At 72.2% G+C, this 9,754-nt stretch overlaps 2 protein-coding genes across 3 annotated transcripts; both read left to right on the top strand.

The window, feature by feature from the left end:
• Nucleotides 1-216: 216 nt before the first annotated feature.
• CNPY3 (canopy FGF signaling regulator 3) lies at nt 217-6,077 on the top strand. The gene is made up of 8 exons (XM_059832943.1): nt 217-278; nt 379-683; nt 867-908; nt 4,423-4,546; nt 4,838-4,934; nt 5,343-5,465; nt 5,642-5,759; nt 5,863-6,077. The coding sequence occupies exons 1-8, from the start codon at nt 217-219 to the stop codon at nt 6,075-6,077; spliced, it is 1,086 nt and encodes a 361-aa protein (XP_059688926.1).
• Nucleotides 6,078-6,665: 588 nt separating this feature from the next.
• Nucleotides 6,666-8,855, top strand: GNMT (glycine N-methyltransferase). 2 transcript variants are annotated; one of them, XM_059832945.1, is made up of 6 exons: nt 6,666-6,871; nt 7,055-7,182; nt 7,460-7,577; nt 8,125-8,224; nt 8,352-8,473; nt 8,571-8,855. In XM_059832945.1, the coding sequence occupies exons 1-6, from the start codon at nt 6,666-6,668 to the stop codon at nt 8,740-8,742; spliced, it is 846 nt and encodes a 281-aa protein (XP_059688928.1). In that variant the 3' UTR covers nt 8,743-8,855. The 2 variants fall into 2 exon arrangements, with proteins under 2 accessions (XP_059688928.1, XP_059688927.1); XM_059832944.1 differs by having other exon boundaries at nt 7,460-7,573; nt 8,082-8,224.
• The last annotated feature ends 899 nt before the right edge of the window (nt 8,856-9,754 follow it).

A 9,754-nucleotide genomic window follows, 5' to 3' on the forward strand; every position in this document is an offset into this window, starting at 1 on the left:
CCGCGGGGGCCGTGGTGCCCTTGGAGGGGAGAGGGACGGTTACCACTGCTGGCGGGGGGAGAGCTGGGGGGAGGCGGGAGCTGGCACCCGGCCCGTCCCCGTTCCTGTCCCCACAGCCCCGGGGCCGCCCCGCCGTGACGCCAGGCGGTGGGTGACGCAGCTGGGGGCTGAGCAACCCCGGCTGAGCCCTCGGCAGCCCCAGGCGCGGCGGCTGCCATGAGGGTTCCCTGGGTGCTGCTGGCTGCCGCTCTGCTCCCGCTCCCGCTCCCGCCCGGTGAGTACCGCCGGCAGCGGGGTGGCCCGGGTGCCAATCCCACCTGGGTGCGGAGGCCGCGCGGGACGTGGTGCCCCTAACCCTGGGTCCCCCGCAGCCGGCAGCGCCGCCGGGCCGCTGCCCACCCTGGCCCCGCCACTGAGCATGGTGGTGGCCGGGCAGCGGCGGCAGCTGGTGGCCTGCGTGGTGAGCGAGCTGGCCCCCGGCTCCGGCCACGCCGTCTGGATCGCCAGCGGGAACGGCAGCGCCCTGCAGGCCTTCACCTACGGGGCCTCGCCGGAGGATGGCGGCACCCTCTGCACCGTCTCCCTCCTCCCCAGCGGCCCCCCGGCCCAGGAGGAGCTCGCCTGCCATGTGGGGCCCAACAGGACCTCCCCGGCCCACAGCTCCAGCCCCATCCGCGTTGCAGGTACGGCCCCGCCACCTCCACCCGCTGCCCCAGCAGCCCCCCAGAACAGGGGCCGGCGGGGAGCCAGGTGCGAGGCCCCGGCGGCCAACGGCGCTGCCGCAACCGGCAGGCGCAGGAAGGGGTTTGTGGCCGGCCCCGGCACACAGCCGCTGCCGCCTGCCCAGCCGCGCTCTCATCCCGCAGGCGAGGAGGCGGCGGCGGAGCTGTGCGCCGGCGGCACGGCCGGTGAGTCTCGGGGCCCCGCTGCTTTGGGCGCCCGCCAGGACCGCGGCTGGGGGGTGCGCGGGGGTCCGGGCGGGTCCCCGGGGGTGGCGGGGCTGGGGAGAGGGGATGAAGCTCCGTCTCGGGGAGGACGGGGAAGGCGAGTCGGACTCCGCGAGGGTGACAGAGGCCCTGGGGAGCCCCTGGGCCTGAAGCCTTGGGGACGCTCCCCCCGGCCTGGCCCCACCGCGGCCCCGGGGGGCTGTGGGGTGCCTGCGGCAGGCGTCACCCCCTGCCCTCGGTTGCAGCGCCGGCGGCCCGTGCCTCGGCCGCCCTTCTCGCCGCGCTGCGGCTGGTGCTGCTGAAGGTCGCGCTCTCCGAGGCCCTCCTCACCTCCCTGCTCCTCGCCCGCGTGAGGGCCCAGCGCAGCCCCACGCCCGAGGGGTGAGTCCCGCCGCGGGCGCGGAAGGCGCCTGGAATACTGCGGAGGGGGGAGAGGAGCCCCCCAAAATGCCGGAGGGAGGGGGGGAGGGAGCTGCTGTTGTTTGAGGGGTGCAGGGGGGGAACCCCCTGGGCTGTCACGGGGGAGAGAGAGCGGCTGCCATGTTTTTGGGGGTGGCAGGGGCCCAGGATTACCTGGGGGGGCCAGGAACGGACCCCAAATTGCCTGGGGGTACGGAGGGGCCCCCAAGTTTCCTGGGGGACAGGGGGAGGACCCCAAATTGCCTGGGGGTGGGGAGGGGACCCCCAAATTTCCTCGGGGATAGGGGGAGGACCCCAAATTATCTGGGGGTAGGGAGGGGACCCCAAGTTCCTGGGTTGTAGGGGGAGGACCCCCCAAGTTTCCTGGGGGATAGGGGGAGGTCCCCAAATTGCCTGGGGGTGGGGAGGGGACCCCAAGTTACCTAGGGGATAGGGGGAGGACCCCAAATTGCCTGGGGGTATGGAGGGGCCCCCAAGTTTCCTGGGGGATAGCGGGAGGACCCCAAATTACCTGGGGATAGGGAGGGCCCCCCAAGTTTCCTGGGGGATAGGGGGAGGTCCCCAAATTATCCAGGGGTAGGGAGGGGACCCCAAGTTCCTGGGTTGTAGGGGGAGGACCCCAAATTGCCTGGGGGTGGGGAGGGGACCCCAAGTTTCCTGGGGGATATGGGGAGGACCCCAAATTATCCGGGGGTAGGGAGAGCCCCTGCATTACCGGGGGGCAAGGGCAGGGCCCCGGATTTCCGGGGGCGCGGAGGGGGCGCGGAGGGCTTCGCGGGAGCCGGGGGTGGTGGAGGGGACCGGGGGGGGGGGGGGCACACCCCACCTCCGCCCCTCCGGAGCGGGTCCACGTGCGCGCCCGCCGCCACCCGCGTGGGGACTCAGCGGGACGACCCGGAAGCGATTCTACGGCGGCCGAGCAGGCCCTGGGATCGCTCGGATTGGCTGGCGGCGGGCGGGCGGTGATTGGCTGAGCGTGCGGGGCGCGGCGCTGGGATTGGTGGACGCCGCGCGGTTGCTATGGTTACCCGGTGGGGCGGGCGGGGCGCTCCCGGAAGCGCGGCCCCGGAAGCGGAGCCATGGCGGCGGCGGCGGCGCTGCTGCTGGCGGCGGCGGCGGCGCTGGCGGGAGGCGACGACTCGGACTGGGTGCGGCTGCCCAGCAAGTGCGAGGGTAAGCGGGGCCGGGCCGGAGCGCCTGGGCCCGGCTCGGCGGGCGAAGCTGCGGCGAGCGCGGTTGCCGGTGCGGAGCGCGGTTGCCGGTGCGGGGCCCGGCCGCGGGCAGCCCCTCCGCCCGCCTCCTGCCTGCCCCCGCGGCCCCGCGGGCGGAGGAGAGGGGTGAGCGCGGCGCCGCTTCGCCGTGGCCGCTGCTGCCGTGGGCCTGGGTGGGAGCGAGCATCCCCCGTGCCCCCCGCGGCGGAGCGGGGCCTCCCGCGGCCTTCCCTCCCTCCGGCCTCGCCAGGGCGTGGGGCAGCCCCGGCCCCGCTGCTGCTCCCGGCGGGCGCCGGTGGCCTGGCGGGTCGTAGCTGGGGCTGGTCCTCTCCGCTGCTGGCGCGTCGGCCTCAGCCGCGCTCCCTCCCGAGCAGCCCCTTGATTCGTGAAGCAACCAAAGGCTTCCCGGCGATCCGGGGCAGGCCGTGACGGACCTTTGCCGCCTGCCGCCGTTTCCTCTGTCTCCGCTGTGCAGGGCTGTGCGGAGCCTGAAGAAGAGGAAGAAACGAAGCTCCGGCGCTCTTTGCAGAGCTTTCCCTGCCGGGGAAGCAGCTCTGGAGACGCTGATGTCTGAGCTGTGCTGTGGCACCTGCGTAATCTCAGAGAAGCCTCAGAGCGAGCGCTGACCGCGCGCTGCTCCTCTTCCTGCCCAGGCTCGGAACCTGCCTCAGCGCGCAGCGATAGCCACGGGCAGCAGCTGGATAACCGGACCCAGCGGTGAGCGCTCCCGGCGTGCGTGGGGACGCTGCAGCAGGCGTGGCGAGGGACGTCCTCGAGGCCCGAGTCCAGAGGGGCTGCAGGAAGGAGCGCTTGTCCCACCTGAGAGACGGCCCCCGCTGCCAGCAGAGAGAGGAAAGCGCAGGAGGTGCAGACGGGGCTTCTCGGCGCGCGCCCGGCAGCCCTGGAGAAGCCGCCTCGCTCCCTTCCTGCCTGCGGCACAGCTCTCCGCTCACGTCATCGCCTGGGAGAAGATGCGGTGCCTCGTCGCGGTCGGACCGTTCCTGCCAGGGCTTAGCCCTTCTCCCAAAGCGGGGCTTGAAGAAGAGGTGGCTCCCGGCAAACAGGAGCCTGCAGCACAGGACGAAGCCTCCTCCAGCCTCCCGGGACCCTGGCTTCGGGGAGGAAGGGCCACACCACGCCTGACTTCCATCCCTCCACGGTTCCACTTCTAACCCCCCGAGATACTTCTCTTCTCCTGCTCTCTGTTTCTATAGCGCTGTCGGACTCTGTTACAGAAGAAATAAAGCTTTTCTTTCTTCTTCTTTTTTTTTTTTAGCTTTATAAAAGAAAACATGCGCTGTGTTAAGCTGTTGGTGTTGCGGTCTCTGCCGCAGGCAGTGCCCCGTGCGGTCTTGCTGGAGCTGGCAGCCCCTCGTGCGGTGACGCAGCCCGTAGCCAGCATCTTGTCCCACCACCCGGCCCGCTCGGTCCCCGGCACAGCCCCCGTGTCCCCAGGGCGCTGGGGGAGCTCTTACCGGGTGGGACGTGCTGCTGTCGCGAGGAGGAGCTGCGAAAAGACCCCGTCCTCTTCCAGGAGGAAGGGAGCGGCTCGCGGGGCGGAGGCAGAGGCTTGGTGGCTGCGAAGCGGAGCTCTTGGGAAGCCCGCCGGCAGAGCCTTCCCAGCTGTGCCATAGCAGCTGGCTGCGTGGATGCGCTTACACCGAAGCGTTCATTCGGGTGTTCCAGCGTCAGGGGATCTCCAGTGGAATCGGCTGAGCCGTTCCCAGTTGTGCGCCCGACTGCCGGCGCTTGTTTCTGCTGCCGTCCCCTCCCCGGGTGCTGCGTCGCGCTGCCCATCAGAGCGGCGAGAGCCCCCTGACCCCCCTGCGCTTTCCTTCCCGCAGTGTGCAAGTACGTGGCGGTGGAGCTGAAATCCGCTTTTGAGGAGACCGGCAAGACCAAGGAGGTGATTGACACCAAGTACGGCTTCCTGGACGGGAAGGGCTCTGCCGTCAAGTACACGCAGTCGTAAGTGAGGGTGGGACGGGTGGTCTCCTGCCGCCGTCGCTGCCGCGGGCAGGCTGCGCCGGGGGCTCCGGCAGCCCGCCGGTGGGCTGCGCTGCGCGCGGCTCCTCTGAGAAATCCCAGCTGCGCCGGGGTGGGCACGGCGGGGCAACCGGCGGGTGCTCCTTCTGCTTGGGGGAGCCTGGGAGCCGCGGAGCGCTCCCCCATCGCACCGGCTGGGCTGAGGCTCGCCCTGGGGCCTGCCTGTTCTTGGGGGGCAGTGCCGAGCCCGAGCCCTCCCTCCTCTCGGTGCAGGGACATCCGGCTCATCGAGGTGACGGAGAACATCTGCAAGCGGCTGTTGGATTACAACCTGCACAAGGAGAGGAGCGGCAGTAACAGATTCGCTAAGGTGAGGGCTGTCCTCCAGTCCCCTGCTCCCAAGCGTCCCTCGCCCGCCCCTGCTACGCCGGGGCGCCCCACCGGGGTTCGTTCTTCCCGTCCCCTGGGTCCCCTGCCAGCGCCCGGCACGCGAGGCCGCGCTGACCCCCCGGTCAGGCGTGGGGTGCCGTCCTTGGGGGGGTGGGCAAGCCCCCACCCTCGCCCGCCAGGGCCGTCTCGCCTGGCCCGCGTCTGCCCGGTGTTTTTGGGAGCGGGTTTGCAGAGGGGGACTCGCTGCCACTTGAACTCCCTCCTGGTGAGGCTGATGTCCCGGGGACCCTGATCTCGGCTGGCTGCGTCCCTGGGGAGGGTCGTGCGCTGGCGCTGGGAGGGGAGAGCGGGAGGAGCGCCGCTTCACCCAGCAGCGCTGCTCCCCCAGGGCATGTCGGAGACGTTCGAGACCCTGCACAACCTGGTGCACAAGGGCGTCAAGGTGGTGATGGACATTCCCTACGAGCTGTGGAACGAGACCTCCGCTGAGGTGGCTGACCTCAAAAAGCAGGTACCCGGCCCGCTGGGATCGGGCCTCGGCGGCCGCCGCGGCCTTCTGGGCTGGAGCGCAGCGGGAGAGAGGGTCTGGGGGTGCGCTGCCGGGACCGGGGGTGTCGGCAGGACCTGCTGCCCTGGTCCTGGTCCTGGTCCGCGGCGGCTGGAGCTCGGCTCTCCGCTCTGCGCTAGTGCGACGTGCTGGTGGAGGAGTACGAGGACGTGATCGAGGACTGGTACAGGCACCACCAGACGGAGGATCTCTCCCAGTTTCTCTGCGCCGACCACGTGCTAAAAGGGAAGGACACGAGTAAGTCCCGGCTGCTGCCCGGGGCGGCGCAGGCCTGCGCGGGAGGGCGGTGGAGGCCCCCGGGGAGCCCCGCTCCTCCCTCAGGGCCCCCTCTCCTCCTCAGGCTGCCTGGCCGAGAAGTGGACCGGCAAGAAGGGGGACGGGGCAAGCGTGGGGGAGAAGCGGGGCAAGAAGAGGAGCGGGAAGAAGAAGAAGAAGAAAGGCGGGAAGGAGGAGAGCGAGGGCCCCGCCAGGCTCCCGGCGGCGGGGGGGGCCCTGGAGGAGAGCGGGGTGCAGGAGGAGGCTCCGCTCACCCACAGCCCGGCCCATGAGCTGTAGGCGGCCCCCGCCCGGGGGCACCGGCACCGGCACCGGCGCGGCGGCGGGGGAGGCCGCAGCCCCCGGCCCGGCTGGCGGTCCTGCCGGCGGCGGGGGGGCAGCGAGTCGCGCTCCCGGGGCCCGGGCGGCGGGTGCTGCCCCGGGGCCGGCGCCTCGTCCCGCCCGCGCCCCGCCGGGGCTGTAAATAAAGACGTTTTTCCCCGAACCGCCGCCGCTGCTTCGCCCGCGGGACCGGGGACGGCTCTGCTCCCGCCGCCCCGCCCCGCCCCGCCCCGGCCACGCCCCCGCCCCGGCCACGCCCCCGCCCGGCCACGCCCCCGCCCGGCCACGCCCCCGCCGCCGAGCCAAAGGTCGGGGGGGCGGAGGCGGTGGGGATGGGCGGGGCCGCGGGGGACGGAGGCGGCGGGGATTGGCGGGGGCGGAGGCGGTGGCGAGGGGCGGGGGCGGCGGCGGCGGGGATTGGCGGGGCGGCGGGGGGCGGAGGCGGCGGGGATTGGCGGAGCGGCGGGGGCGGGGCCGGAGGCGCGGCGGCGGTGGCGCGGCGCAGTGGGAGCGGGGCCGCAGCGGGGCCGGGGCCGTCTGGGCGGGATGGTGGACAGCGTGTACCGGACGCGGTCGCTGGGGGTGGCGGCGGAGGGGCTGCCGGACCAGTACGCGGACGGGCGGGCGGCCCGCGTGTGGCAGCTCTACATCGGGGACACGCGGGGCCGCACGGCCGAGTACCGCAGTTGGCTCCTGGCGCTGCTCCGCCAGCACCGCTGCCGCTCCGTCCTCGACGTGGCCTGCGGCACCGGGTGAGGCACCGCGCCCCGCGCCCGCCCGCCCCGGGGCTGCCCCGGGCCCCCCCCCCCCCCGCCCCGGGCCCCGCTGCCCCCCCCCCGGGCCCCCCCCGGACCGCCCCGGGCCCCCCCCGGGCCCCCCCGGACCCCCCCGGACCCCCCCGGGCCCCCCGGCCCCGCTGACAGCCGTGTCCCCAGGGTGGACTCCATCATGCTGCTGGAGGAGGGCTTCCAGGTGACCAGCGTCGACGCCAGCGACAAGATGCTGAAGTACGCGCTGAAGGAGCGCTGGGAGCGGCGCAAGGAGGAGCCCTTCGACCGATGGGGTGCGGGGGCCGGGGGGCGTGCGGACACCAACACCCCCCACACCACCGCACCGGCGCCGGGGGCCTCTGCCCCGAGTCCCTCCCGCCGGGCCCCGAGCCCCCCTCGCGTGCTGCCCCCCGCCCTCGCGGTGCTCCGGCCCCTCGCTGCTCGGCGGGCCCGGGCCTGTGCGCCGGGGGGCCCGGGGAGGGCTGGGGCGAGGGTGGGGGGTCCTGCGTGCAGGGGAGGCCGGTGGGTGGGTGGGGTGTCCCCGCCCTCACCCGCTCCCCTGTGCCGCAGTCATCGAGGAGGCCAACTGGCTGACGCTGGAGAAGGACCTGGAGAAGCCAGGGGACGGGTTTGACGCCGTCATCTGCCTGGGCAACTCCTTCGCGCACCTGCCTGACTTCAAAGGTGAGTTTGGGGGGGGGTAACCTCTGCGCAGCGTCTCCCAGCAGGCTGAGAACGTGCCCTAACTCATGCCACAAGTGGGGCAGTGGATTACACGCGGGGGAGTTGCTGTGTCATGGCGTGTCTCCAGGGAGGCTGAGAACGTGCCCCCAGTTGGTGGCATGAGTGGGGCCACTGGGTCCCACGGCGGTGGTGGAGCTGTGTGCATCTCTCTCACATCTCTGGCAAAGGCGGGAGACACACCCAGACTTGTGCCACAAGCGGGGTGGTGGGTTCCCCGTGTGGCGTGCTCTGCCCCAGTGAGGCTGAGAACGTGCCTGCACTCATACCATGGGTGGGGCTGTGGGTTCGCCAAGCTGAGGCGGCCGGGGGATGGGGGGGGGGGGGGGGGGGGTGTGGGACGGGGGGGGCAGCACTCTGTGTGTGTGTGTGTATGGGTGAGCTGGGCCCCCCCCCGGGCTGTGCCGTGGGGTACAGCCAGTGCCTGGGGACGCCCCACTTTCCTCCCCAGGGGACCAGAGCGACCACAAGCTGGCGCTGAGGAACATCGCCAGCATGGTGCGGCCCGGGGGTGTCCTGGTCATCGACCACCGCAACTACGACCACATCCTGGCCACGGGCTGCGCGCCGCCCGGCAAGAACATCTACTACAAGGTGGGTGGCTGCAGACCCTGCCCCGTCCCGCTCCCCTCTGCCCCGACCCCAGCCCCCTGGCGAGGGGCCCGGGCTGGGGGGGCCGCTGAGTCCCCGCAGGACACAGCCATCCTCCCGCGGTTCCCAGAGTGACTTGACCAAGGACATCACCACCTCGGTGCTGCTGGTGAACAACAAGGCGCACATGGTGACCTTGGACTACACCGTGCAGGTCCCCCCCACCGAGGCGGGGGCAGCCCCGGAGCTGAGGTGAGAGGGGCCGCGAGGCGCCTCCCGGCACTGGGAGGGGGGCGGTTGGCGCCATGCCCCGCCGTCGTCTCCCCGCTCCGCCGTTGGCTCCTTGCAGCAAGTTTCGGCTCTCGTACTACCCGCACCGGCTGGAGGCCTTCACCGCCCTGCTGAAAGGCGCCTTCCAGGGGAAGTGCCAGCACAGCGTCCTGGGCGACTTCCAGCCCTACACGCCGGGGCAGGCTCACGTCCCCTGCTACTTCATCCACGTCGTGAAGAAGACGGCCTGAGGGGGCTGTGGAGATGGGACTGTGGTGGCTGCGAGCGGCTCTGGGGACAAGCAGGGGGCTGGGGACATCGCTGAGAGCTGCCTGGGAGCCCCCTCCCCTTAATTAAGAGCACTCGTGAGAGCTACCGGCGCCCGTGGTCCATGTGTCCGTGTATGGGCAGGGTACGGGGCGAGGGGGACGGCCGCAGCTGCCTCGGGACTCCCAGGGAAGGAAGTGCCCAGCCTGGGAGGAGCGTGGGGTGGGTGCAGGCACAGCTTCACCCCCACCAAGCCCCCAGCTGCAGGTGCCGGTCCTGCCTGTGGTGCGGGGTTTGGGGCTGCCCTCGAAGCGGAGGCACGGGTGGGTTGGCTCCAGGGTGGTTGCACGTCCCTGCCGAGCCCAGCGCAGCACCGCTCACGGGGTGGACTGCAACCCTTGCACACACACCCCCTCCCCAAGTGCTGACCCCTTTTCTGGACACCCCTCAGCCCCATCCAGGGCTTTTGCTGTGGCTGCAGCTCCCTCCTTGCCCGCCCCGGGGAAGAGGTGGTGGCCAGATCCAGCAGCGCATTTCGGTCAGGGACGGCTCTGCCCGAACACGCTCAGGTGCCAGAGCCGGAGCAACAGGGCTCGAGGCGCGCGCAGCAGCCGGGTCTTCGTGCGCGAAACGCCTGCGGCCGCTGGAGAAGCAGCCCTTGGGCGAGGAGCTCGGTGGGGAGCTGGTCCTCGACAGCCACACTTGGCTCAGGGCCGCCGCGGCCAGCAGTCTCGGTGCAGGCAGCAGCAGGGCAGAGCACCAACAAGCCCTTGGCTTAACATGGGGCTGCCCGTGAGCCGCACCAGCAGCTGCAGGGATGGGGCAGCAGCAGAGGCAGCTGGTGGCCTGCTGGCTGCCACACGCGGCTCAAGCGGGGATTTATTTGGCATCCTTGGCAAAGGCCGGGAAGTGGGGCACAGGCGCGTGTGCCAGCAGCTGCCGTGAGGCTGCAGAGGGAGGCGAGAGAGGACTTCAGGGGGTCTGGGCCAACACGTG

The sequence above is a fragment of the Gavia stellata genome, chromosome 37 (genome assembly GCF_030936135.1).
Source record: "Gavia stellata isolate bGavSte3 chromosome 37, bGavSte3.hap2, whole genome shotgun sequence".
Lineage (NCBI taxonomy): Eukaryota > Metazoa > Chordata > Aves > Gaviiformes > Gaviidae > Gavia > Gavia stellata.

Coding starts and splice junctions, on each gene's coding strand:
- CNPY3 (XM_059832943.1), top strand. CDS start 217: ATGAGGGTTCCCTGGGTGCTGCTGGCTGCCGCTCTGCTCCCGCTCCCG. Junction 279..378: donor CTCCCGCTCCCGCCCGGTGA/GTACCGCCGGCA, acceptor CGCAGCCGGCAG/CGCCGCCGGGCCGCTGCCCA. Junction 684..866: donor CAGCCCCATCCGCGTTGCAG/GTACGGCCCCGC, acceptor CTCATCCCGCAG/GCGAGGAGGCGGCGGCGGAG.
- GNMT (XM_059832944.1), top strand. CDS start 6,666: ATGGTGGACAGCGTGTACCGGACGCGGTCGCTGGGGGTGGCGGCGGAG. Junction 7,574..8,081: donor GCACCTGCCTGACTTCAAAG/GTGAGTTTGGGG, acceptor TTTCCTCCCCAG/GGGACCAGAGCGACCACAAG. Junction 8,225..8,351: donor GCAAGAACATCTACTACAAG/GTGGGTGGCTGC, acceptor CGCGGTTCCCAG/AGTGACTTGACCAAGGACAT.